This window comes from Astatotilapia calliptera, chromosome 20 (genome assembly GCF_900246225.1).
Source record: "Astatotilapia calliptera chromosome 20, fAstCal1.2, whole genome shotgun sequence".
Classification (NCBI taxonomy): domain Eukaryota; kingdom Metazoa; phylum Chordata; class Actinopteri; order Cichliformes; family Cichlidae; genus Astatotilapia; species Astatotilapia calliptera.
This window is the reverse complement of record NC_039321.1, coordinates 25,234,407-25,258,026: the sequence shown is the minus strand read 5'-3', so window position 1 is coordinate 25,258,026 and position 23,620 is coordinate 25,234,407. Positions and strand designations below refer to the sequence as shown.

Genomic DNA, 23,620 nt, shown 5'->3' with positions numbered 1-23,620 from the left:
TATTATTATTATTATTATTATTATTATCTGGAATTCAGTCCTTTTTTGCTGTGAGACACGGCAAACAACAGAGTGCAGTGGATTAACTTGCCTACCTGAAAAAGTAGATACTGCAGATCCTTCACATTTTCCACCATCATTCTTATAACAAAGCCGTTAATAATCAATGCCGCAAAAGGTATTGCAGTTTTATTAGATAATCGCTAAGACAAAACAAGGACAGAGCTTCACAAGCAGCCAACTTGGTGCAGATCATCAAGCGATTATTGTTTGGCGTGTTTGGCGTGCCACTCGTGCAGCAGGTGGAGAAACAAAAGGATTTTCATTTGATTTCTTTAAACGTGTCAGGTTGCACTCAATCCGCGCTACGCCAGGAAAGACTAAAACTTGAGTCGTCTCAGACATCAGTATACATTTTGAAACAATGATTCAGAGCACGGAGACCTTGATGATAATGATGCCGATGCCGGCATCAGTGACATCCGCCCACATCCGCACAGGTGGCGTCCTGCAGGCACAGCAGTGCGTCAGAGCTTCTTCTATAACACGTTTGCTCTCGCCGATGTTCTGTTTGCATTGGACAAAGCCTGCACTACTGAAGGAAGGCGTTCCTATAATTTGATACTGGGAATTTAGGATAGCGGGGGTCGAGGGGGTGGAGGAGGATCAGGATCAGATCATTGCACTGAGTTACTGTAATGTTTGCATAATGAAAAAACAAATCTTTTATGATCTGTTGTGATTAGTGTTTCGGTTCTTTGCTTCTGTGTAGATTTCAACCTAAAGCACCTCATTAAACCTAAAAAGAAATCCCTGTTCCTTTACTTCCACAGTCAGGAGAATTAAACTTTCACCCAGTGCCGATATTACCAAAACTATTCAAACAGGAACAGTTCAGGATTAACACTTTAACCCACGACTCAATAGCACTTCTCTATCCTTTCTTTTTTGCCACTACAAGATGTTCTGCAGTGTAGAGCACTGCCCCAGAGAGCCTTTAATGTTGTCTCACCCGAAGGCTGTATTTTCGCATTTGTCTATACAATTAAATGTTGCCTGGAGGTAATGTTGGCGCTGCGCTTCACAAGTCCTGACAGTCAAATAAAACAAGAGAAACATGATTCAACGTAATCCTGAGGCATTGCTCTTGAACGCTTTGTGATCTGCTACAATAAGATATACAGCGTAGTTACTTCGAAGTGCAACTTGGTGTCTTTATCTAATCAGAATCAACAAGTTCAAGGTGGCAAAAAAAAAAAAGCAAAATCACAAGCTTAGGGTCGGTGAGTCTATTTTTTTTTTTTCTTTCGTTTAACACAGCAAAAGGACAAATTTACATAGACCAGAACTAATATTTCCACATTTTCCTCATAACTTGTTCCATCAGTTAATGGTGCATGGGTAACTCCTTGAGTGGCGCGGCACTCACTTCAGTCTGGATATGAATTGGCGCGTGAACAAATATGAGGCAGTGTAACAAAATAGGCTACAAGGAACAATAAAGTCATGAATCACTGCCTTTGAAGGGGTTTATGTGGTGCGTTGGCTCAAATCGTTGGCCCCGTATAATAGCCTTTATTGTCATATTAACATCAACACTGTGTGTGTGTGTGTGTAGGTAGCGCTGTACAACCATGAAGCAGAAGGCAGCGAGAGTCCTGGGAGCCTGGGCGGCAGCCTTAGCAACAGCCTTTCAGAGCAAAGTTTGGCGTCCGTCAACCTCAACAACCGGAGCACCGCGGTCAGCAGTGGCAGCAACGTGCACGGATACACACCAGTAAGACCTTTGCTTTTGGTTGTTGTTGTTGTTTAGAGTGATCGCTTCTAGGTTTTATGTTTCTCGTGACAATTTTCCACTCAGAATTCAAGGACACTGCCACAGTGTCTGGTTTTTCATTCACAGCTGACAAATTTTAAACAAGCAGCATTAAAACTATTTTTACGTGTTCTGTGTCGTGTTTGGGTTTTTTTCCCCTGGATTCACTCGAAATAATCTGGATGATTCAGACACCGGTCGAGACACCAGATCAGTACAGAAGGTGTCTGCTGCACCCTTAGCAGACTGAGGAGGTGGTAACCAGCTAACAACATGTACGCTGGATCTACGGTACACTGCTCACTCTCATTTTATGTTTGATGCTCAGATTTTGCAGCCAAATATGTTTTCGCTCATCTTTAGCAGAGCACATTCACTGTGCGTAGAAGCAAAGTAATGGTTTTTCAAACAATTAGGCCTAATTGTGGTCACCTATTTAAAAAATCAAGGGGAAATGGATTATCTCTCTATTGTAGTGCTACTTTAACATGCATAGAAAGAATCAAATGGGCAACTTCAGTCATCGCTTCTTATGTGCAGAATTTATTTGTGCTCAGACAAGTGAAGCTGACCCAATCCAAAGAGACTTTTATCATTCCTTCCTTCCAGAGGTATGGAAATGCAATTCAGAGTGCAGATTGATTGAAAACTCAGTTGCTTGTTGTTGAACATTGCATTCATATGGACTGATTATTTAGCTCGTGGATTGAATTTTGTTTTGCCGCAGACTATCAATACTCTTTGCAGCCGCTCGCGCCCCTCAGGGCCGAACACCACAAAATAAATTTCAAACCTGTGGGAAATGCTTTGATAGCGGCTTGCTTCTGTCATCCAAAAATAAAACAAGAAGCAAGTTTATCTTGGTTGGTTTTGCTGTTTTTAGATGAGTGTGAGCCAGATGCTGTGTGTGTGTGATTATTTAATACTGCTGAACTTATGCTCTGAAAGCTCTTCGCGTCAAACCTCTTTCGACTTCAGACATTTTTGTAAACGACAATCCTACATTCACACCCACTTAACGCTGTGATTGGCCAGCTGTGTGGAGGTGAGAAAGGAGCGAAGGACTACACTCTAGCTCTAGCTCTTTTTTCCTCTGGTGGTTATGTAACTGCAGTACTGAGCAAAGAGTCTTGAGCCACCCCTCTCTTTATGTTTCGATTGAAAAAAAACAGTCTTTGTTGTAATTTTTTGAAGTGCTCTTGAGCAACAACTCTCTAGGCTTTCAGAGTTGTTTTTGGACGTTGGCTGCTTTTTCACTCATTTCCAGTCCAGTCTTTGTCCCTGACCGTTTTCAGACACATTTGGGGGTTTTATGTTGTTTTTTTTATTAAGCCACTTAACACTGAGCTACCATACCCCACTAACTCTATTATTTCAGCAGGTCCCACACACTGTATACAGAGGACACATTGATGCAGTCCCATGTTGTCCGCTGTTAATGTTCCTACAAACTTGGATAATACAAAGTAGAGAAGGAACTCTGCACATAGCTGTTTCGCCTGTTGTGCCTAAAAACAAGGTCCTATTTAACTGAGTAGTCTTAAATAGTCCAACTTACATGATAATGAGCTGCTTGTTTATTAAAGAGGGACTACATTAGGAAACCAATATGTTTGAACATAAACTGACCCATGATGAGCTTTTGAGATTCAAAACAACATATTAATGGAGTGATTTTGGACCCGATTAGGAGTGACCTGATGTCTGAATAACTGAAGCAGCTCCCGTTAGTTTTCCTTTCAAATCAAGTCAAGTGGCTTTATTGTCATTCCAACTATGTGCAGTGGTACAGTACACAGTGAAGCGAGACAACGGTGCTACGTACAACATATAACAGACAATCAACACAGGACTGCATAAAGTGCAAGTGTGCAAAAATTTCAAAAATCTCCCCCCAAAAAACCCCCAAACAGTGCAACACTAGGCAGAACAGAACGATACAGACACAAGCCAGTGGAGACACAACAGTGCAATAGCAAAGTGCAACAATGACAGTGGGTTGTGCAAAAGACTGATTGTCTTTCACTACTAATGTAGTATCTACAGGCTTTAAAGAAGTGATGCTCAAATGTTTTTGGTGTCCTCGTGACCTTTATAAGGTGCACAAAAAGGGGCGGTACACTTACACATTCTTGCTTTGCAGTCCACGAGGTTCCCTGCTGTGTCAACTGTCATTCATATTTTCACCTGTATATATTCTGGCTCCCAGTGGATAAACCTTTGTGAGCAAGTGTGCCTTTCTTTCTATTCAGTCCATTTCATTCTCCAAATCCTTGTAGTAGTGTAGCTACAACAGCGTTTTTTCCCCACTGCGATCACTAAAGTCCCTTTCGGTCAAATATAAATATGGGAACTAGACAGACCTGCATTGTGTTTGATGTATTTGTGATCGTTTTCGCGCCTGTGTCCCTCTAAACCAAATGTAATACAGTTTTAAAGGCCAGTCTCTGTTCAAAAACAAAATTACAGGAGGGCTGAAAAATCCCAACTCTTCATTATCTCTCCCTTGTAACAGCTGCTCACCTTTTTACCATCAATCACTTTTCCCTGCTCACCTCCCACCTGCATTAGCAAAGGTCAGTGCAATCTCATCTCGTTAACCTCTCATTTCTAGAGGCCATCTTTTGTTTTCTTCCTCCCTGCATCGGCTCCTCCACCTTTCGCCCTCCTCTTCCATCGTTTCAGACCTCATCTGCGGTCTAGTCCGGTGGGATCGGGTTTAGTTCTGACTCATTACCTGAAGCAGGTGATAGCCCCCTCCCCCCGCATCCCTTTGACTGACGGTGATTACTGGTGGCATTGCTGGCAGAGATCTCAGACACCGAGAGAGTTTATGGAAAGGCTGGCATTATTGGGGTGGAGGTAGATGTGTGGGAGATGTGTCGTCGTAAGTTGGCTTATATTGGCAGAGACACACTGATCACAGCAAATTGCTTGAGTTCTCCGGGTGGATGGTGAGGAAGATGACAGCTTGGATGAAATGAGGGTGGATGAAGACCGGCTGCATTCACAATATGCGGCAGATATGTGAAGCTTCGTATTTTGCTTTTGCTTTTATGTGAAAAGAAATGAGAGGCAGCAGCGATTCCATTTTAATTGTGTGAAATTGAATTTGGTATGATCATCACTGTGAATGGCTGAATTATTAAATGATTTCTGACAGTAATTTATATAAAAAAAAGTGTCCAGGGCTCGGCTGAAGTTTTAATTTAATTCATTTAAATTAAATCGTATTATTATTGAATTTTACTTTTCTGTCTGCCAATTGAAATTCAGGTGTGTTCACTTAGGTTCAGCCTGTAGAGACAAAAAAGCCAAGAGGTTTGTTTCTAATGCATTTTGACTTAAAGGCAGAGGTGCTCTCCACTTGACGCCTGTGCTAGGAAGCTGGATTTGGGATTATCCAGGTAACTTCAAGGTTAACCCTGGGTTTGCAGTATTACAGAGTCCGTTCACTTCTTAGCTCTACTTACTTGTTATTGTAGCCATGGTAACCTATCCTGCAGACCCGATCTAGGTTGTCGATCAGCAGGTATGAGATCACTGCTTACCAACCAATCAGTTATCTGGGAAATAGAATCACCATTTGTGGAAAAGTCCTTGGACTTTTGTGCATGCAGGGTCTAAAGTTTTTCATCTAGACTCTTGCTGTTTCCCCGATGAGCATTAGACTGTTCTATAGCCTATAATATATGATCCCAAAACAGGGCATCTGTGGACCTTAGAGTCTAAACCTACATTATAATTATGTTTTTATATTGAATCTTTAGGCTGTTCTCAGACCCTTAGACAAAATTGAGGCTACAGCTGAAAGAATAACAACTAAATCTATCACACATGCATCTAATTCATCACATTCTCCCATATTTCAATGTTAGAGTGTTGATACTTTTATTTTACTGACTATTGTACTGTGATTTTCTGTTTCACACCGCTTATTTCTCTACAGCAGGAGCATTTCTTTCAGTTACCCTCACAGTTTTATCATTCTTTGTGAGATCAGCGGCTCGCGTGCCAGTGGAGACGTCCATCTGTGTGACTGGCCGGATGCTGCCAGCGTCATCCCCTTAATGTGAACATGCTCATAGCTGGATTAATCAATCATGAGTTAAGTTATGAAGCTGATAACCACCTTTGTGTGACAATTTACCCTGATTGCTAATGTTAGGGTAAGTGAATAAGTTGCTAATATAATCTGACCAGATGTGCCTGATTTAAGGGTTAAAAAGCAAAATAATGGCCTCACAATAGTATTCATCAACAGGCGACAGGATCTGAGCATGCTCACTTAAGACTGGTCTCAGAAAACTATGAAGTAATAAAAATATAACAGCAAAAGACAACACTGGTGGTGCAGGTAAGGAACGAAATCGGTGCTGCATATGTAAATACACTGAGGTGTGGTTCAGCTTTAGTGCAATCTCACTGTTGTGTTAGAAGCTGTTGTTTCTAACACAACAGCTAAACTTTACAATACATTTAGCCATTCAGGAAATCACTTTTTGACCAGTTCAAAGTGAAATTAATTGTCTTCATGTAATATTCTTCCTGATCCAGGCCCACAAATACACCGAGCAGTTTCTATTCTGCAAACTGTAATTCTAACTTTTTAAAATCAACAGGGCAGCAGAGTAGGAGGATGTACGAAAACGTTGAATTTCTGAATAACTAACCCCAACGCAGAGCTCCTTTCTGCTCTGTTTGATCAAAAGAATCTGTGAAAATGTGTTATTTACAGCTGTTTTTAAACTGGAGCTACAAGATAACATGCTCCAAACCAGGTTATGCGTTTCCCGCTGGTTGCTATGGTTACCTAACCAGGTAAAATGGGAGCGACTTTTTGAGTTCAAGCTCAAAAAGTGTAAAAGAGTGTCATAGCTACCGCGGTGTAACCCAGGTCTTTGAAGCCTTGATTGTTTTTTGCTGTCGCCATCTTGGTCTCTTTATTATTTATATAGTACTAACCACAGTGTGTCACTGAGACCATTAACACAAGAGGAAAGTGTTTACAGAGGTCAAGTCAGAAAGCTGTTTCCTCACAGACTTCTACTGGACCCATGGCATTTAAGAAGAACTCGGGTTTAAGGCACTCTCACACCAGGTTAACCTATTAACCTTACTTCAGATTATACAGATGTTAGAATTAACCTTCCAAAACTGGAGGCACAGGGCTTTGATGTGCGGAGGTGTGGAGTTGTAAAACAAATAATTTTATGGTGATAATTTGTTTTTTTACATAGCGTCTATATTGTGTTATTAGAAATATGTCTGTTGTTGCTATTGAGTTTATATTAGTAACAAAGCTGGATAAATACTAGCTGATAACTTATGGAGAAGGGGTGGGATTAAATAAATGTGCACTTCCTCCCACTTTTTTGTGGAACCTCTGTATTTTGTTTATATGATCAAAATAAATAGAACATTTATTTTGATCATATATAGGTTTAACACATACGTCATCTACATGATCCGTGCAGTCCCGAGTCACCTTTTGTGCTTCTGTTTTGCATCCTGTCTTTAGATTGACTGACACAAGTTATATTATGTCACATTAGGATCAAATATCTGAATTGTGAATCTTCTCTCTGGATACAAATTGCTGTTGTTTCGTAGCCGCGCACTGCTGCTGCAGGTGATGGAGGAAGATGGTGATGAAATACAATCCACTTAGGAGTAATCCAATAATTTTAAGCAGTTTCATGTGCGGTGAGATTTTACAACTGAATGGCAGTTCCTTGACAATTAAAACATTTTAACTGAGCCTTGGTTTAATTCGGGGAGGCACAGAAATTCTTGAAGTCACTAATATGCTCTCTAATCCTTCCATACATGCTCTGTGTATGACAAGCAGCAGTCAATAAAAGAACTAGGTGCCATTAGGTGGTGTTTTTTGTGTATTTTATAAACAGTAGAGCCAAGAGTTGGTTATGAATGAGCCAAAAAATGATTACTATTTTTGATGAACCAGTCAAGCACATAAAACGTATGCACTTGAACCTGCAATGCCTCATCACCTTGACGAACTAAATCTTTTCAATCGCAGTGTGAATTGAGCCTTTGTCAGGCGTTTTTCTGAAACCACGACGTTCCCTGATGTTCCCCGTGCCTTTTAACAGTCGATCCGTCTCTTCTTCCTATCCGCCTCGAAGGTGAGCAGCCACTCGGAACCTTCGTCCCAGTCCTTGAGCCTCCAGCAGCCCGCCCAACCTCCGCCGCCGCCTCCTCCTCCTCCCCCGCAGCCCCAGTACGGTTTACCTGTCCCCGAGTCACGGGACAAGCAGCTCTGCTTCTCAGACTTCGAGGACCTCAGCTCTTCGTTCCGCAGCCTTTACAAGTGCGTCTTCGAGCAGTCCTTCTCGCAGCAAGGTGGGTGGTTTTGTGTGCGGATTAGTGTGCCTGCTCATGCGTACCTGTTCGACACCTATAATAACACGTGTGTTCACTGGGAAATAAAGTAAACTTCTGTGTGAGGCTTTGTGCACATAATTAACTGACAAGAATAAGCCCCCCCCCCCCCCCCCCCCCCCCCCCCGCCACCACCACCTTTATAAATTCAAACAGTTTAACACTGGTTTCATAGCCGGCATTCCAGTATTAACCTCCACCACACACTCCTACTCTGTTGTGTTTTAATAAACAAACAATCTGTTGTTCCGCATATCTGCGTTTTACGGCTCGCTCAGTCAAATGAGTAAAGGCAATTAAGAGTAAGAATTCAACAGAAGGGGGGGAAAAAACTCTCAAACACATCTGTAGTCGAGCAGAGCAAAGGGTTCTGCAGCTTTGATAGCAGCTAATTAGATTGGTTCTAAAGTTTGCGAAGCATCTCGCTAATTGCTTCCTGACGCTTTCAGGTCACTAGGCCTCCTCCCTCTTGGACACCCCACCATCGCACCAACCTCCTCTCACCTTCTCTCTTCTCCCTCTCGCGCTTTCTCTCTCTCACTTTTTACTCCTGATACACATCAACAAATCTTCTGTAACCAAGGAGATTGATACGCTCTGTTGACCCCCGCAACTGCTGCCTGGATTCACCCTCTGACAAGGTCCCCTTCAATTTGTGGTCAGGGTTGTACACAGAGTACAGATAAGACAATGAGAATATAGATGGTGGGGAAGAAAACGGCACTGCGCTGAGATCTAAAAGGAAAATGAGGAAGAAAATGGATTTAGCGGATGCTTGAAAGGGTCCCTTAAGTGTGAGGCTTAGCAGGAAACGGTGTCAGTAGTCATTGTATTTGAGAATTTGAGTCATCCAGACAGAGGAGCTCATCGTATCTACAGCGAGTCCAGGACCACACACCGCATTGCTACGGGCTCAGGCAGTGCCACCATCCTGAATTACAGGTCACAGTGAAGCAAATATGAACCTTTTCTAAAGAGCAAACGAGTGAATCAACAGCTGGGTCAACTTGTGAAGTCTCATTTTACAATCTGGCTTTCAAAATTATGCTGCCCTTTCCCTGTTTGCCATCTTAAAATCTTAAAGAGAACCCTGTTATTATTCCCTTTAAATGCACCCGTACGGTAAATTAGGAAAGAGGAACACAGCCGTGGTAAAATCATAGATAAAAATGGAGCTTTGATTTGCAGTACTGTAAATACAGTTAAGGCAATGAAAGCATTGACTATACACACAGCAGAGGGGAATAAAGAGACTGAATGAAAAATACTCTGCACTCGGTGGTGCACTCATCGATTCGCTTTTTATCGGTCACAAAAAGTTCTGAAGAGATCTTGGAGTGATAGCAAATAAAGGAAAAGGTAAACACGACTCAAACAAATGTACCAAAGGAAGGTAACCTTCGAAGAGTCCACCTTACTTTATAGTTGGACGTTGTACGTCCTTGGAAGAGCCTTTTACATTTAAGTAGTCACAAAACCGGGAAGCGGACAGCCGAGGTCCAGAAACGCTGCAGCATCATTTGAAAATTTAATGAGGCAGCAACCGACATAAAGCTTCTTCAGTGTCGATGATGAAAAGGAATTCATAGGTAGAGGTGAGGGAGAGTGTGTGTGTGTTTGTGTGTGTGAGGGATGAGTCAGAGATTCATATGACAAATCAGACAGGAGAGACACCGGGTGATGTAGCCAGGCTGGCTCGCCAAAACCTACACCCCCAATCAGAGATGATGGGTATCACCAATAGTGATTATCCTTGTTAACCCAGGCTTTCTGTTTCACGCTCTGTGTGTGCCCTCATAAAAGGGCTTGTTTGAAGCCTACTTAAATCAAAAGCATTATCAGATGAATGGCTGATAGAGATCTATAAAGAATATATCAAAATATAATGGCAGAAGCCCGCACTGGTGCTGCAAATAAGGCAAGAGAGCAGCTGGCAGAAAATCGTTAATCTTGTGAATTCATAAGTGAATCTATTTATTTTACCACCCAGTGCTGACATTTATGTCTAAAGTTACAGCTGCAAGCTACAGGGGTGCCAGTGCATTCGCCTCTGATGCCGTCCCACAGCCTGATGGCAAAGATGTGGAAGTCTGCTGCCAGATCAAAGTGAAATCAAATTTATTGATACATTATTCTTGCTGATAAATAGCCTCCACATAAACTGATCAGTTTTCTGATCCGAGCTGCAATTCCTGCAGTGTAAAATGGACTTGGATTCAACAAACCCGTATAATTCCTTTGGTGGTATTGCGATGTATAAGACATATTCCTGCTACTGAGAATCCATAGCAGTGGTTGTGCATGTGTGATTGAATAGGAGGCTAATAGCTGTGGGTGACATACCAAGGCATGTAGGTGGTTTAAACAATTGACTGACAATAATTTAGAAATGGCAACGTGAAAGTAATCCACATCCACTTTAAAATGAGTTCAAGAGAGCAAATCTGAACATGTTGTTGAAGGAGAATCTTTGGCTTTATTTGGTTGAGCTGTTATAGTGGAAAAAAGGTGTCTTCTCCATCATTTTTGCCCCATTTTTTAAAGTTTCATGTGTCTTTATGTTTTTTTCCCCAAGCAGGTTTGATGAGTATGCCCGGTGACTCGGGTCAACAGGCCCGCACCGCCTGCTCCTACCAGCACTCTCCTGGTGGGGGAAGCGGCAGCGGCCACCACCACCAACACAACCATGGCCAGACATCGCACCACCCTCACCACTCTCACGTCTCCCCTCACTCCACCCACGGTCAGCACCAACAGCACTCTGGTCACTCTCAGCAGCACTCGTCTCTCTCCCACCAGCAGAGTCACGCTGTGCAGGCCTGCCCCACAACAGGTGAGAACAGGTTTACAGACAAAGGGCATTACAGCATGTGTAGGATCTTTGGTGTCGCCTACTGGTGCACAACATCAGGAAAAACATGGGCAGACTTTAGCAACTTTCTAACAGGGATTGAATAATACTTTGCCAATCAGAGTAATAATAATAACATCAATACATCAGCTTGCACTGAACATACCAGGTCTTTAAATTTGAATGTGAAAGCTTTCTTTTAACGATAACATGAATGTTCACTAACAAAGCAACACGAGAGTCCCTTTGATTGTAGTTAATTACTCTGGGAGAGAGGTTACAAAGGCACAGATACTCATTGAGGTGAAAGGCAATTCATGTACTTTAAAAAACCCTTATCCTTAATTACCATAATTTGTTTCAAAATCACTGAATTCAGTTAATTCGGAACAAATTTGCTCAGAAACCACAGCTTTATATCCCAGTTTCCATCAACATCTGGGGAAGTTTGTGCAGACACTGCACAGGAGCAGGAACTGCTTATATGATGTGCTTAACATACACAATATAGACCTGACCACTGGTGTTTTACCTTCACAGCCCCCTCATTTAGGATATGGATAACCATAATTCTTTTTAAGATCTATTTCTGGCATTTTAGCCTTTATTGAAAGGGCAGGAAAGCAGGGGGAATGACCTGAAGCACATGGTCTCGGGTGCATTCAGACTCAGCTTCTGCAGCAGCCTTTCGGCATGAGGTCCTGCTCAACCAAGTGAGCTATGCTGGCATTGAGTATAAGCGAAATTCTTCTGGCCTGGTGAACAAGTGGTTATATTACACCAAAAGCAAACCTTCCTCACTATTACCGTTCACATTATGTTTTCCAAGAAACAGAAAACCAGTAATCTCAGCGTCCTCGCAGCAAGAAAGTTCCCCCTGCTGCCCTTGTGCCCTCGGCTTTCACCTACATCCAGAGTCATGCTTGTCAGGTTAGCTGGTGATTTTAAAGTGGCTGTAGGTACCATTGTATGCCTCTGTGTGCAGGGCGTACTCTGTGTCTTAACAGCTGGGGATTAGCTCCAGCGCCCCTTCAACCCTAAATTAGATAAACAGTTAAGAAAGAAATGGATGGCTTGATGCTTTTAGACATGGGGAAACAGGCAGTTAAAGAAATAATAAAGTTGTTTGCTTATCATTTGAAAATGGGTTTAAAATGTAAAACATGTGCAACAGTAAAAGAAAAATAAAATCAAAATATGTTTCTTTTTATCTGGCGTGACTGTGATTAGCAGTGGGGGAGACTACCTTCAGGGTTGAAATGACAAAATTATGAAAATATTGTCCGGTGTTCTTTTCATTCCGATGCCGCTGTAGAAGAGAAGACCTCCTATTACCGAGACTTTCACTTTGAAAGCCCCAATGCTATTTCTCCAGTTTCTCTGCTTTTCTAATTCTCCTGAAAAGACCATACAAAGCTCAAAGTATAGCTTCACATATATAGGCGCACCAAAACACTGATTCAACATTGCGATTTCCAAGGCCACATTGGTGTAACTGCAGTTCACCTAACACATCAGAATGGCACATCTGTGTACGCGGGCATTGGATTTGTATTGTATTCTTTCCTCTATAAGGTCCCAGAGTGTTTGATTTTTATGAGGCTGAGCTGATACAAACAGGCTTCTCCAAATCTTCACGAGGCTTTTCCTACTCATATTCCCAGTCTTTGTGTGTTTTTTTTCTCTTCGTGTCTCTGCAAGAGAGCTCTCAGGCCAGTGGAAAAGCCTATTTAGACATTATTTATCTAGGTTAGTATTCCCCACAACCAAGCTGAGGATGAATGAAAGCAACCTCTCTGTCTTTGATCCACGGCCTGAGAATGTATTGTTGTTTGGGTTGTGGTGGTGAAGGCGCTGAAAAGAATCTTCTTTCTTTTGCCTCACAAGCAAAGCTATGACTGGATTTTGTTGTCTTTCTTTTTGTGTGTAAACTCATGCCACCTTGTGGCTGTTTGCAGAACAGACAGATCTTTTTAAAGTGAATTAGTTTACCAGTTTGGGATCATCTAACAGTGTTGTGTTCTTCAGTATCACTGCAGATAACCAATGCTGTTTTATATCTGGGAGAAATCTTTTGAAACACGCAATTTAAAGACACCATGTTTGGTTTATTTTGAAAATTTTTTTTATATTTTATCTATTAGATGTTTTAATTCTGAATTTGATTCCTTTTTTATTTTACAATGCGATGCTCCAGGGTAAGAATAGTGCCACCTTGCAAAGTCAGTTCAGAAAAGTTAAAAAAGACATGCATGTTAAATGACATTAATATGGGACATTATTCTGATTCTTACCCTCGTTGCTTCGTGTGAAAATCCTTTGTTTTTTCCAGGTTGTCTTTTGCAACATTTGGAAAAATGTTTCTTTAAAGAGATGTTTGTCTGTGTGTGTGTGTGTGTGTGTGTGTGTGTGTGTGTGTGTGTGTGTGTGTGTGTGTGTGTGTGTGTGTGTGTGTGTGTGTGTGTGTGTGTGTGTCAGTCATGTCATCAGACTGGTACCCCAACCTGGACTGGCTGAAGGAGAGCTGCCGCATCGCTACCAGCTACAACTGGGCTGACGTAGACCTCTCCCCATTCCAAGGTAACGCAAACACACAACTGCCATCAGTGTGGACAAATGAAATGAACACTGATAAAGCTGTCTACCGCGGCCCGCCTAAACACGGGGAAAATTGATAAAATGCGTATCATGTCGATCAGCTGCTTTGATTAAACCATTGTGATTCCTCTCTGTGCTTTCATATGCACTCGCCCTGAGGCTCAGTGTTATAATATCCAGTGTGGTAATAGTACTGCCCTAATAAAAGTCATTATCCTGCATCTGAGAGGTTCCCACTCTTATTCTCTCACACACGCACACACACACACACACACATAGACACACACAAGCTGTCTCGCTCCCTCCCAATTGTATGATGTGAATAATCCAATTAGGTCCCGGCTCAGTAACAGCCTCTTATCACGGTCAGCGCACAAAGCCGGCAACATCCACACGCGATTGATGACGACGGCTGGTCCTGTAGCTCACAGACCGCTACTGTCTCTCTCTCTCTCTCTCTACTTCTGCAACGCTTGACCTCTCTCACACCGCCGTAATGCCATCCTCTACTCTCTCTGGCTCATCTCCAAACAGCAGGGACCGAGCCTCTTGTCTCTGTCGGCGCCACATACGAGCCATACAAATGTGTTTTTGGGCAAAATATCCGTCTTCACGTTTGAAAAATGGAAGCTTGAGCTTGTCTTATTTTGGAAGCGGTAAATACCAGAGGAGGTGATTTCAGTTCAGCGTCTTCTGCGTTGTTTTAAATGTGAACAGGCATCCCGTCAGAACAAAAGACGGTTTGTAGTTTCAAGGTTTTGAAACTTACGGTGACAGTAAACCGTAGTGAGATTCTTGTGCTGGATGTGTCCTCACGGTGATGGATGATAAATAATTTATTTCTTATTCAACCCGTGATTTGCTGACGGTGGTAAGAAAAAGTTCTGCAGAAGTTGTCTGGGAAAAGTCATGAAGGAGTGCATGTTTTTTTGCTGTAATGTTTAGCATGTAGAGTGACACATATTAAGGAGAAATATCACAAAAAATGATATGTTAACTACAATTTTTGATGCTGCAAATGATATATTTAGAAGGGGGAAAATACAGGGCGGGCCATTTATATGGATACACCGTAATAACATGGGAGTGGTTGGTGATATTAAAGTCCTGTTTGTGGCACATTAGTATATGTGAGGGGACAAACTCCTCAAGATGGGTGGTGACCATGGTGGCCATTTAGAAGTCGTCCATCTTGGATACAACTTTTGTTTTTTCAATAGGAAGAGCGCCATGTGACACATCAAACTTATTGGTAATGTCACAAGAAAAACAATGGTGTGCTTGGTTTCAACGTAACTTTATTCTTTCATGAGTTATTTACAAGTTTCTGACCACCTATAAAATGTGTTCAATGTGCTGCCCATTGTGTTGGATTGTCAATGCAACCCTCTTCTCCCACTCTTCACACACTGATAGCAACACCGCAGGAGAAATGCCAGCACAGGCATCCAGTATCCGTAGTTTCAGGTGCTGCACATCTCGTATCTTCACACCATAGACAATTGCCTTTAGATGACCCCAAAGATAAAAGTCTAAGGGGGTCAGATCGGGAGACCTTGGGGGCCATTCAACTGGCCCACGACGACCAATCCACTTTCCAGGAAACTGTTCATCTAGGAATGCTCGGACCTGGCACCCATAATGTGGTGGTGCACCATCTTGCTGGAAAAACTCAGGGAACATGCCAGCTTCAGTGCATAAAGAGGGAAACATGATCATGTAGCAATTTCAAATATCCAGTGGCCTTGAGGTTTCCATTGATGAAGAATGGACCCACTATCGTTGTACCCCATATACCACACCAAACCATCACTTTTGTTGTTCCAACAGTCTTGGAGGGATCCATCCAATGTGGGTTAGTGTCAGACCAGTAGCAGTGGTTTTGTTTGTTAACTTCACCATTCACATAAAAGTTTGCCTCATCACTGAACAAAATCTTCTGCGTGAACTGAGGGTCCTGTTCCAATTTTTGTTTTGCCCATTCTGCAAATTCTGTGCGCCGATCTGGGTCATCCTCGTTGAGATGCTGCAGTAGCTGGAGTTTGTAAGGGTGCCATTTGTGAGTAGCTAATATCCGCCGAAGGGATGTTCGACTAATGCCACTCACCAGTGACATGCGGCGAGTGCTACGCTGTGGGCTCTTGCTGAATGAAGCTAGGACAGCCACTGATGTTTCTTCATTAGTGACAGTTTTCTTGCGTCCACATTTTGGCAAATCCAACACTAAACCAGTTTCACGAAACTTAGCAAGCAGTTTGCTAACTGTAGCATGGGAGACGGGTGGTCTAGTAGGGTGTCTTCCATTAAAATCTGCTGCAATGACCCGGTTACTGCGTTCACCAGATATCAACACAATTTCGATCTGCTCCTCACGTGTTAACCTCTTCGACATGTCAATGGCTGTGAACAAAGAGAAACTTGTAAATAACTCATGAAAGAATAAAGTTACGTTGAAACCAAGCACACCATTGTTTTTCTTATGACATTACCAATAAGTTTGATGTGTCACATGGCCCTTTTCCTATTGAAAAAACAAAAGTTGTATCCAAGATGGCCGACTTCTAAATGACCACCATCACCACCCATCTTGAGGAGTTTGCCCCCTCACATATACAAATGTGCCACAAACAGGACTTTAATATCACCAACCATTCCCATTTTATTACGGTGTATCCATCTAAATGGCCCACCCTGTTCATTTTGCTCAATATAATTAGCGAGTCTAAAGGAAACTTGTAACTTATTTTGTGGTCAAGAATTTAAATCTAATTTTAAAACACTGTTACGATTCTGCAAATACCAAATTTCCTATTTTCAGAATTTAAAATGTCACAATCTACAGTGATGAAACTCGATTGCATTAAATGATGAAGCTACAAGGATGTCTGAGATACTGAAGCAAGAATTATTAAAGAATTTACATTTTGTACGCAGTTAAATCAGCTGATGAAACTATTAAAAATACATTTGTATTTTTTCCCAGCAGTGACTTAGTGGTGTCCACACCTTTAAATCATAGACTCATTAATATCCTCCCATAAGCATCCACATGTATTTATTTATCAGTGTTTTAGTCCACATAAATATTAAATAATGTATTTGGTGAATAAATCAAAGGCTTCTGACACAGTTGTAAAAATGTACTTCTAAAGCTTTTAAGGCTTAAGGGGAACAGTATCATAGCCGGTATACACTGATCAGGTCTAACTTTATGACCTTCACTACCCACATACATCAGTGAGCTTTGGCCACCAATGACCCTGTCGCTGGTTCACCTTGGACCCCTTTGATAGATACTGACCACTGCAGACCAGGAACACTCCACAAGAGCTGCAGTGTTGGAGAAAATCTGACGCATGTCAAACTCACTCAAATCCTTACATGTGCCCATTTTTCCTTCTAACACATCAACTTTGAGGACAAAATGTTCACTTGCTCCCTGATATCTCCCACCCACTAACAGTGGGTTAGTGATGATGAAGAAAGAATGAGTGTAACCTCCCCTGTCAGTGGTGTATATGGTAAATGGCCTGTATTTGTATAGCGCTTTACTTAGTCCCTATGGACCCCAAAACACTTTACACTACATTCAGTCATCCACCCATTCACACACACATTCACACACTTGTGATGGCAAGCTACATTGTAGCCACAGCTGCCCTGGGGCACACTTACAGAGGGTTAGGGACACTTGTACCACCAGGCCCTCTGACCACCACCAGTAGGCAACAGGTGAAGTGTCTTGCCCAAGGACCCAACGACCGAGACTGTCGGAGCCGGGGCTCGTACCAGCACCCTTCCGATTACAAGACAAACTGCCAACTCTTGAGCCACAATCGCCCTATATGAAAGGTGTGATCACCCCTGCAAGATCAATTTCTTGTGCATCTCTACCGACGCTTCTTCTTCTTCTTCTTCTTTTGGATTACTCCATAGAAGTCCCGTTATGAACCCTGTACCTGTGCCTCTGTGATGATCCGGTGTGTCAGGCTGGAAATCCTTTGACTTTTTTTTTTATTCATGCAAAATTTGAAAACGCATGCTGTGATTTTTTTTTTCCTGCAGGTGCGACTACAATTGAGCCTGTATGTTCATTCTATAAACATATTCCTAATTTATTAGATAAAACACCAAGGGAATTACACTACATCACAAAAAAATACAATTTACTCGATTTGATAAGCACTGATGCATGCCTGATGTTTAAAATTATTCATTAGTCAATCACCACCCACTTAGAGGATGTCGGGTATTTCTTGGCAGTGGAAGTGCTGCTAAGAAGAAAGCATCTATTAGAGAACAGCAACGTTTGGTCTGCTTTTTCAGTAAAGTAGTGAAGGAAGTGAAATTTTTGTACCCACAGAAATGAGAGACTCATTTTTGCCGTGTTTAAAAAAAATCACAGAAACCAGTGCTGGCCTTGCATCCTTTATATTTAGCATATCGATTTAATTTAATAATAGGTTTTCTCTTATATCGCTTCTTTTTCTGTTTTTTCTTTGTTTGTTTTTTTCCTGTCTGGCAGAACAAGCTGAACAAATGCAAATTAACAACTCGTGCATTAATTTACCTGTAAAAAAACAAATCAAAACAATAAAATAAAGTACATGAAACGATGTCACATCTTGAAGCAGTAAAAGCTCTGGTGCGTGGCAGTCACAGCACTTTGCTTCCTCTCTCTGTCAGGTCTGAAGGAGAGCATGCGACAGGCGGAGCTCAGCAACTGGTCTCTTGATGCTGCCCAGATGGCTGACCTGTGTTCCTCCATTAACCAATTCTTCATGGCGACGGGGGTCATCCCCCCTCAGGGCGCCACCCACCCACAACCTCAGGTCCAACATCCAGCGCCGCCGTCTGCTCCTCAGCACCCGGCTCAGCCGCACGGGGCCATGCATCCAAAGCCCAGCCATCACAATCAGCATGGGCAACACAACCCACATAATCAACACATCAGCACAGGTCAGTCTGCCGGGCCAAGGATCCTGTACTATAAGGATAGCAGTATATTAGATTGTTGCATCTGGGACCAGAGGCTGAGATTTCTGCTAGTAACCAGCTTAGACCTGGAAAGTCAGCTGCTTTATATGTGCACAGGGCTTTACACACATGCACACATGGCAGCATCGTACTCTGGACTGCTGTTCTGTTATTTAATTATTAACACCGCAGTATCCTGTTAAAAAAAACAAACATTACAATAAAATGCTGTTATTTATTTTTATCTGATGACTCCACTCATGTGTCAGAAGAAAAGAAAAGCGTGAAAAAGAAAGTATGTTAACTTAAAATAACATATGGAACTCCAAAAAACTCTCCATTAGCAAAATAATGGTTCCTGCTGTTAGTTGACGGGATGGAGGCAGGAGCTCAGCTGACTGCCAGTCTCTCCGCTCGCTGTGTCATTGTTGGCTCGTTGTCTATTTACAGCAAAATTATGGAGTCTGTCAGTTTAATGGCAACTGAAGTAAAGATATGAAGATGGGGGAATATTTCACCAGAGGGAAATCCACTGAGTGGCAGCAGAATCTATTGGATTTCTCTGGCTTAGCATAAAACGACAATAAAATTGTGTGCGCCCATGATAACAGCTTGTGTTCTGCAAAGACGAGTAGTGTGAAAGCCGGGATACTAATCTGACAGTTAGTCATTGCCCTTTTGTCTATTCTCCCACAGGGAACATGTACATGGACTCGAGACAAAACCTTTCTTCTCTGATGGGCCCACCAGGATATCCTCACATGCCTCCCATGAGCAACACTGCTCCCACCATGACAGGTGACTCTCCCATCGCTCTCTTAACAGGTCAGGAGGAGCCTGGAGAAATACATGGTGTATATGGAGGCTTACACAGAGGCAGTGTGTGTGTGTGTGTGTGTGTGTGTGTGTGTGTGTGTGTGTGTGTGTGTGTGTGTGTGTGTGTGTGTGTGTGTGTGTGTGTGTGTGTGAGCAAGAGAGAGATAGAGATTTTTGGCAATAGCACACTTTAAACTGGATAACACACTTCTGATTGATTAAATAGGGAAGCTTGAACTAAAGTTAAATGTTGTATTTCTCTTCATAAAGTTAGGAGATAGAATTAAAAATCTGCCAATCACAGATCAGCAACTCAACACAACCTGCTGAAGTTTAAACTGAGCACCAGAAATGGAGGCGAACGGTGATTTAGGTGACTTTGGATGTGGCGTGGTTGTCGATGAGGATCTCCTGATCTTTTTGGATGTTCCCATGAAACCATCTTGAGAGTTTACAGAGGATGGTCTGAAAAAGAAAAAAATATCCAGTGAGCTCTGTCTATCCCTTGGTCACACCAGAGGTCAGAGGAGAATGGTCCGACTGCTTCAAGCTGATAGGAAGGCAACAGTAACTTAAATAACCACTCGGTACAACCAAGTTTTCCATCTCTGAGGGCGCAGCAAGAGATGACCACAGCAGTTCCCACTCCTATACGTCCTACAATGAGTTTTTTTCTGGAACAGTTGGATGGTCAAAATCGATCCATCCTGCCTTGTATCAGTGGTAGGGGCTGGTGGTGATGGAGTGCATTAGTGTTCAGGATATTTTATTGGCATACTTTGTGAATCTTAGCAACAAGTGAGCATTATTTTATCACCATAGTCTTCCTAACTGATTTCTTGAATGCGACCATGAGCTCACTGTACTTAAACGGATGTGCAGCTGCAGGATTTGAAGCAACTGTATGATGCTGTCTTGTCACTTTGGACCAGAATCTATGAGGGATGTTTTCAGCACCTTGTTGAGTCCATGCCATAAAGAATTAAGCCAGCTCTGAAGGCAGAAGGTGGTCTAACCGAGTACTAATGAAGTGAACCAGTAGAAAAACTAGTATAAATTTTCTTTAATTCCCCAGAAAATGATCGATTTGTAGCTCAGAATATTGTTGTGAAGGCACTTAATGCAGCACAGTGCTGCCACATACTGAAGTATCTCGTCATAAAGTTGCATCAACACCTCTCTGATACATTAATTTTATAATTTTCTTAAGATACACTGAGCATTTTTATAGTATCCAATATGCATTTTAGTTTCAAAGTAACCATTAAAATTCATTGCAGTGACTCACTAATATGAGTCACCATGTCATGATCACCTGTTATTTAGGGCACTTTAAGACGTGGTGTAATGTGCTGACAGTATATTTCTCTGTTTTTGACTTTTTCTTGTTTTTCCTATATTTTAGCTGTGTTTTAGACACTTTTAGTTTCAGCTGTTCTTTGTCCTACTCACATATTTAAAAAGAAATAATTCAGATGTAATTATCATCTTCTTATACATCCAGGTCATCACAGCCAGCTGAGCCAGCAACAACACACGCTGCCTCCGGGACACTTTCAGGTGAGGCGCATGCTCGCTGCCGACGACATCCAGGATGATTTTGACTGGGACTCCATCGTCTAGACTGAGCCGTCAGTCAAAGGGAGCGACGAAGGAAAAGACTTGAAATTAATAAGGAGATGCAGGCAAAGTGTGATGATAGTGCCATAAGGTACGAAACTGACTGACCTGCTCCTTTCACCTGTGTAACAAAACAGAAGACAATCCAACAGAAAACAAGATGGGAAGTGATTTTTCTAAACACGCTGGCCTTTTTTTTTCTGATAAAAGTGGTCTATTAAATCTAAAGACAATCATGGAAAAATGGAGATGGGACAGACTGAGACTGTGTCGAACGAAGCCAAGACATAAACACGTTTCGTCCAAAGCGACAACGCTCCGAATTGTCTCTCGTTGTGTCCCCGTTGTGCCAACAGGGTTGCAAGTCGCCAAAGTGTTGTCAGTTCTTCTTTGAATTGCTTTCTTTCTCTTAAATGTGCATCCCGCTGCAGCTCGTGTCCCGTGATCTACAACGTTTCCCAGCCTGTGACTGGAATGAACAAAAAAGATGTCCTCTCCCCAAACTGTCTTAAGAAAACCATCAAATTTGTTTTATTTTTTGCACACACTGAGCAAATCCAGACATTTCATCCTTTCTTCACTGTAGCATTGCTTTGCTCGTTGTTACTTTACATATGTGGTGAGAAGGATAATAGTTTGGGGACAAAATTAAGGACGTTTCAACCTAAATCAAGAGTCGGGGCACCACCTGCTGGTTAAAACAGGTATTTTTAGCTTCTATCCATCTATCACAAATTGTTCCTCCTCTATCTTTTTTCTGTCATACAGGACACTAGCTGTAAATTTCTTCTGCCTATTTTATCGCAAACTTGTCATCAGTATGCGCTTTCAACAGCAGGTTAGTGTGTCATGTTCTCAGGGTGTTATGTCCACATATGTCTTCACACCTCTGCCCTTTACATCTCCTAAATGTGAGGTTAACTGTGTGTCGTGTTGTGCTGTCAGTGTTCAAATCCTGTTGGCTAAATGTTAGCGTTGCCCAGGACTCTGGTCAAATGGATAAAAGTCTTCATTTGTCAGCTGTAATAAGCTGAGTAACAGAATGAGCCTTTTAGTAGAGCCAATATACGTCACTGATCAAAAAGAAAATCAGACCGTCGCGTGACTCAGCATTAACTTATATAGTTTTCAGAGATAAAACTGAAGGGGAGGCAAAAGCGCACATCATTTATGACCCTGCGGATCAGCTCGGTCTTGATTTCTAACATGCCTCATTTGGGAAAAGGCAAGCAGTTTTTTGCACAGCAACAAGTTTGATAGCATCTAGACTAAAATAAATGATAACCGGGAACATTTTAATGCTTTGTCTAAGTAAAGATCAAACAAGATGCTCAACATCATTTGTTTTGTTTTGCTTTTGTTGTTAATGTTAATTTTGTGTATGTACAGGTGTGTGTATAGTCCTCTCCAGTTTCCTTTAGCTTTATATGGCTCAAAAAAAAGAAAAGAAAGAAAACACACATGGGAAACAAGTGAATTTCATTGTATTCACACTTTAAGGTCTCCTATTTTCCACGGTGAAATATTAGACCTTAAAGTGCCTTTTTTTCTTCTTTTTTTTCCTCTTTTGGAAGATCTCAGTGATTGTTCAGGTGGTCTAAACAAGGTAATGTTTAAAAAAAAACACAAAAAACAAGATAAATACTCTTTATTATTGCCATTAAATGCTGTATTACCGTGACCAGCATATATATATATATATATATATATATATATATATATATATATATATATATATATATATATATATATCTTGTATGTCTGCGTGTAATTGTCCTTGTAAATAACAGTATGTCACTTCTCTGTTTGCCCTGGAAAAATGCAGACTGAAAAAAAAAAAAAAAGGAAATGGGAAATGGAGATGGGTATTTTGTTATTTCTCTTCCAGGAGAAACATTATGTACATAGCTTGAGTATAATGTAAATAGGTGATTTAAAGAGGGAAAAAAAAACGTTGGCATTTTTGTGTGTCATAAGTAACCTGTGTATGTATGGCGGTTCAGCGGTTCAAATCTGTTTTAGTGTTTATTAAAATGTCATTGACCATTTTTACTGCAATAACCTTGCATCTGCTACCGTTATTTTATCAGCTGTTTGCATGTTTGAAATCTTGAAATAATGCTGTGTGCATGTTGCTGTGCTGTGCAGGAAGATGTGACAGTGGCTTCTGAGTTTTTAGTTTGAGCCTATTTGTGCTGTTTTGGCCCTCGCGGCTTGTTGTCCAACAGGTGTCAGCCTAGCGCCGGGCGACCGTTTGTTTGCCCTCCTCTGCATGTAAACTAGGCAGACCACCCATGCTTGCCTGCGACACACCGTCACACAGTGTTCTAACTGTATTTATGGCCTCTTTTCATTGGAAAGCGGTCCAGAAAGCGCTCTTTCCTCCCGCTGTCTATCAGCCACCCATGTACACTGCCACTTTCTTTATAAATAGAGCAAAACTGATGTTTTAGAAGATCAGCACAAATGAATTCCAGGTGTTTGCTCATATTTACTTAAATCCTGTTAAATATTTGACAGGTAGTATCTAGTCAATC

At 41.8% G+C, this 23,620-nt stretch overlaps 1 protein-coding gene across 8 annotated transcripts in view; it reads left to right on the top strand.

The window, feature by feature from the left end:
• Window positions 1-22,763, top strand: part of LOC113013014 (forkhead box protein J3-like) — a 69,452-nt gene extending 46,689 nt beyond the window's left edge. For 3 of the 8 annotated variants that reach the window (XM_026153530.1, XM_026153528.1, XM_026153529.1), the window contains 7 exons: window positions 1,619-1,777; window positions 7,966-8,182; window positions 10,797-11,054; window positions 13,551-13,652; window positions 18,357-18,629; window positions 19,344-19,472; window positions 20,968-22,763. In XM_026153530.1, the coding sequence (XP_026009315.1) occupies window positions 1,619-1,777; window positions 7,966-8,182; window positions 10,797-11,054; window positions 13,551-13,652; window positions 18,357-18,629; window positions 19,344-19,472; window positions 20,968-21,086 (1,257 nt within the window). In that variant the 3' untranslated portion in view covers window positions 21,087-22,763. The remainder of the gene's footprint in view (window positions 1-1,618; window positions 1,778-7,965; window positions 8,183-10,796; window positions 11,055-13,550; window positions 13,653-18,356; window positions 18,630-19,343; window positions 19,473-20,967) is intronic. The other 5 variants (XM_026153532.1, XM_026153531.1, XM_026153533.1 and 2 more) reach the window with 5 other exon arrangements.
• The last annotated feature ends 857 nt before the right edge of the window (window positions 22,764-23,620 follow it).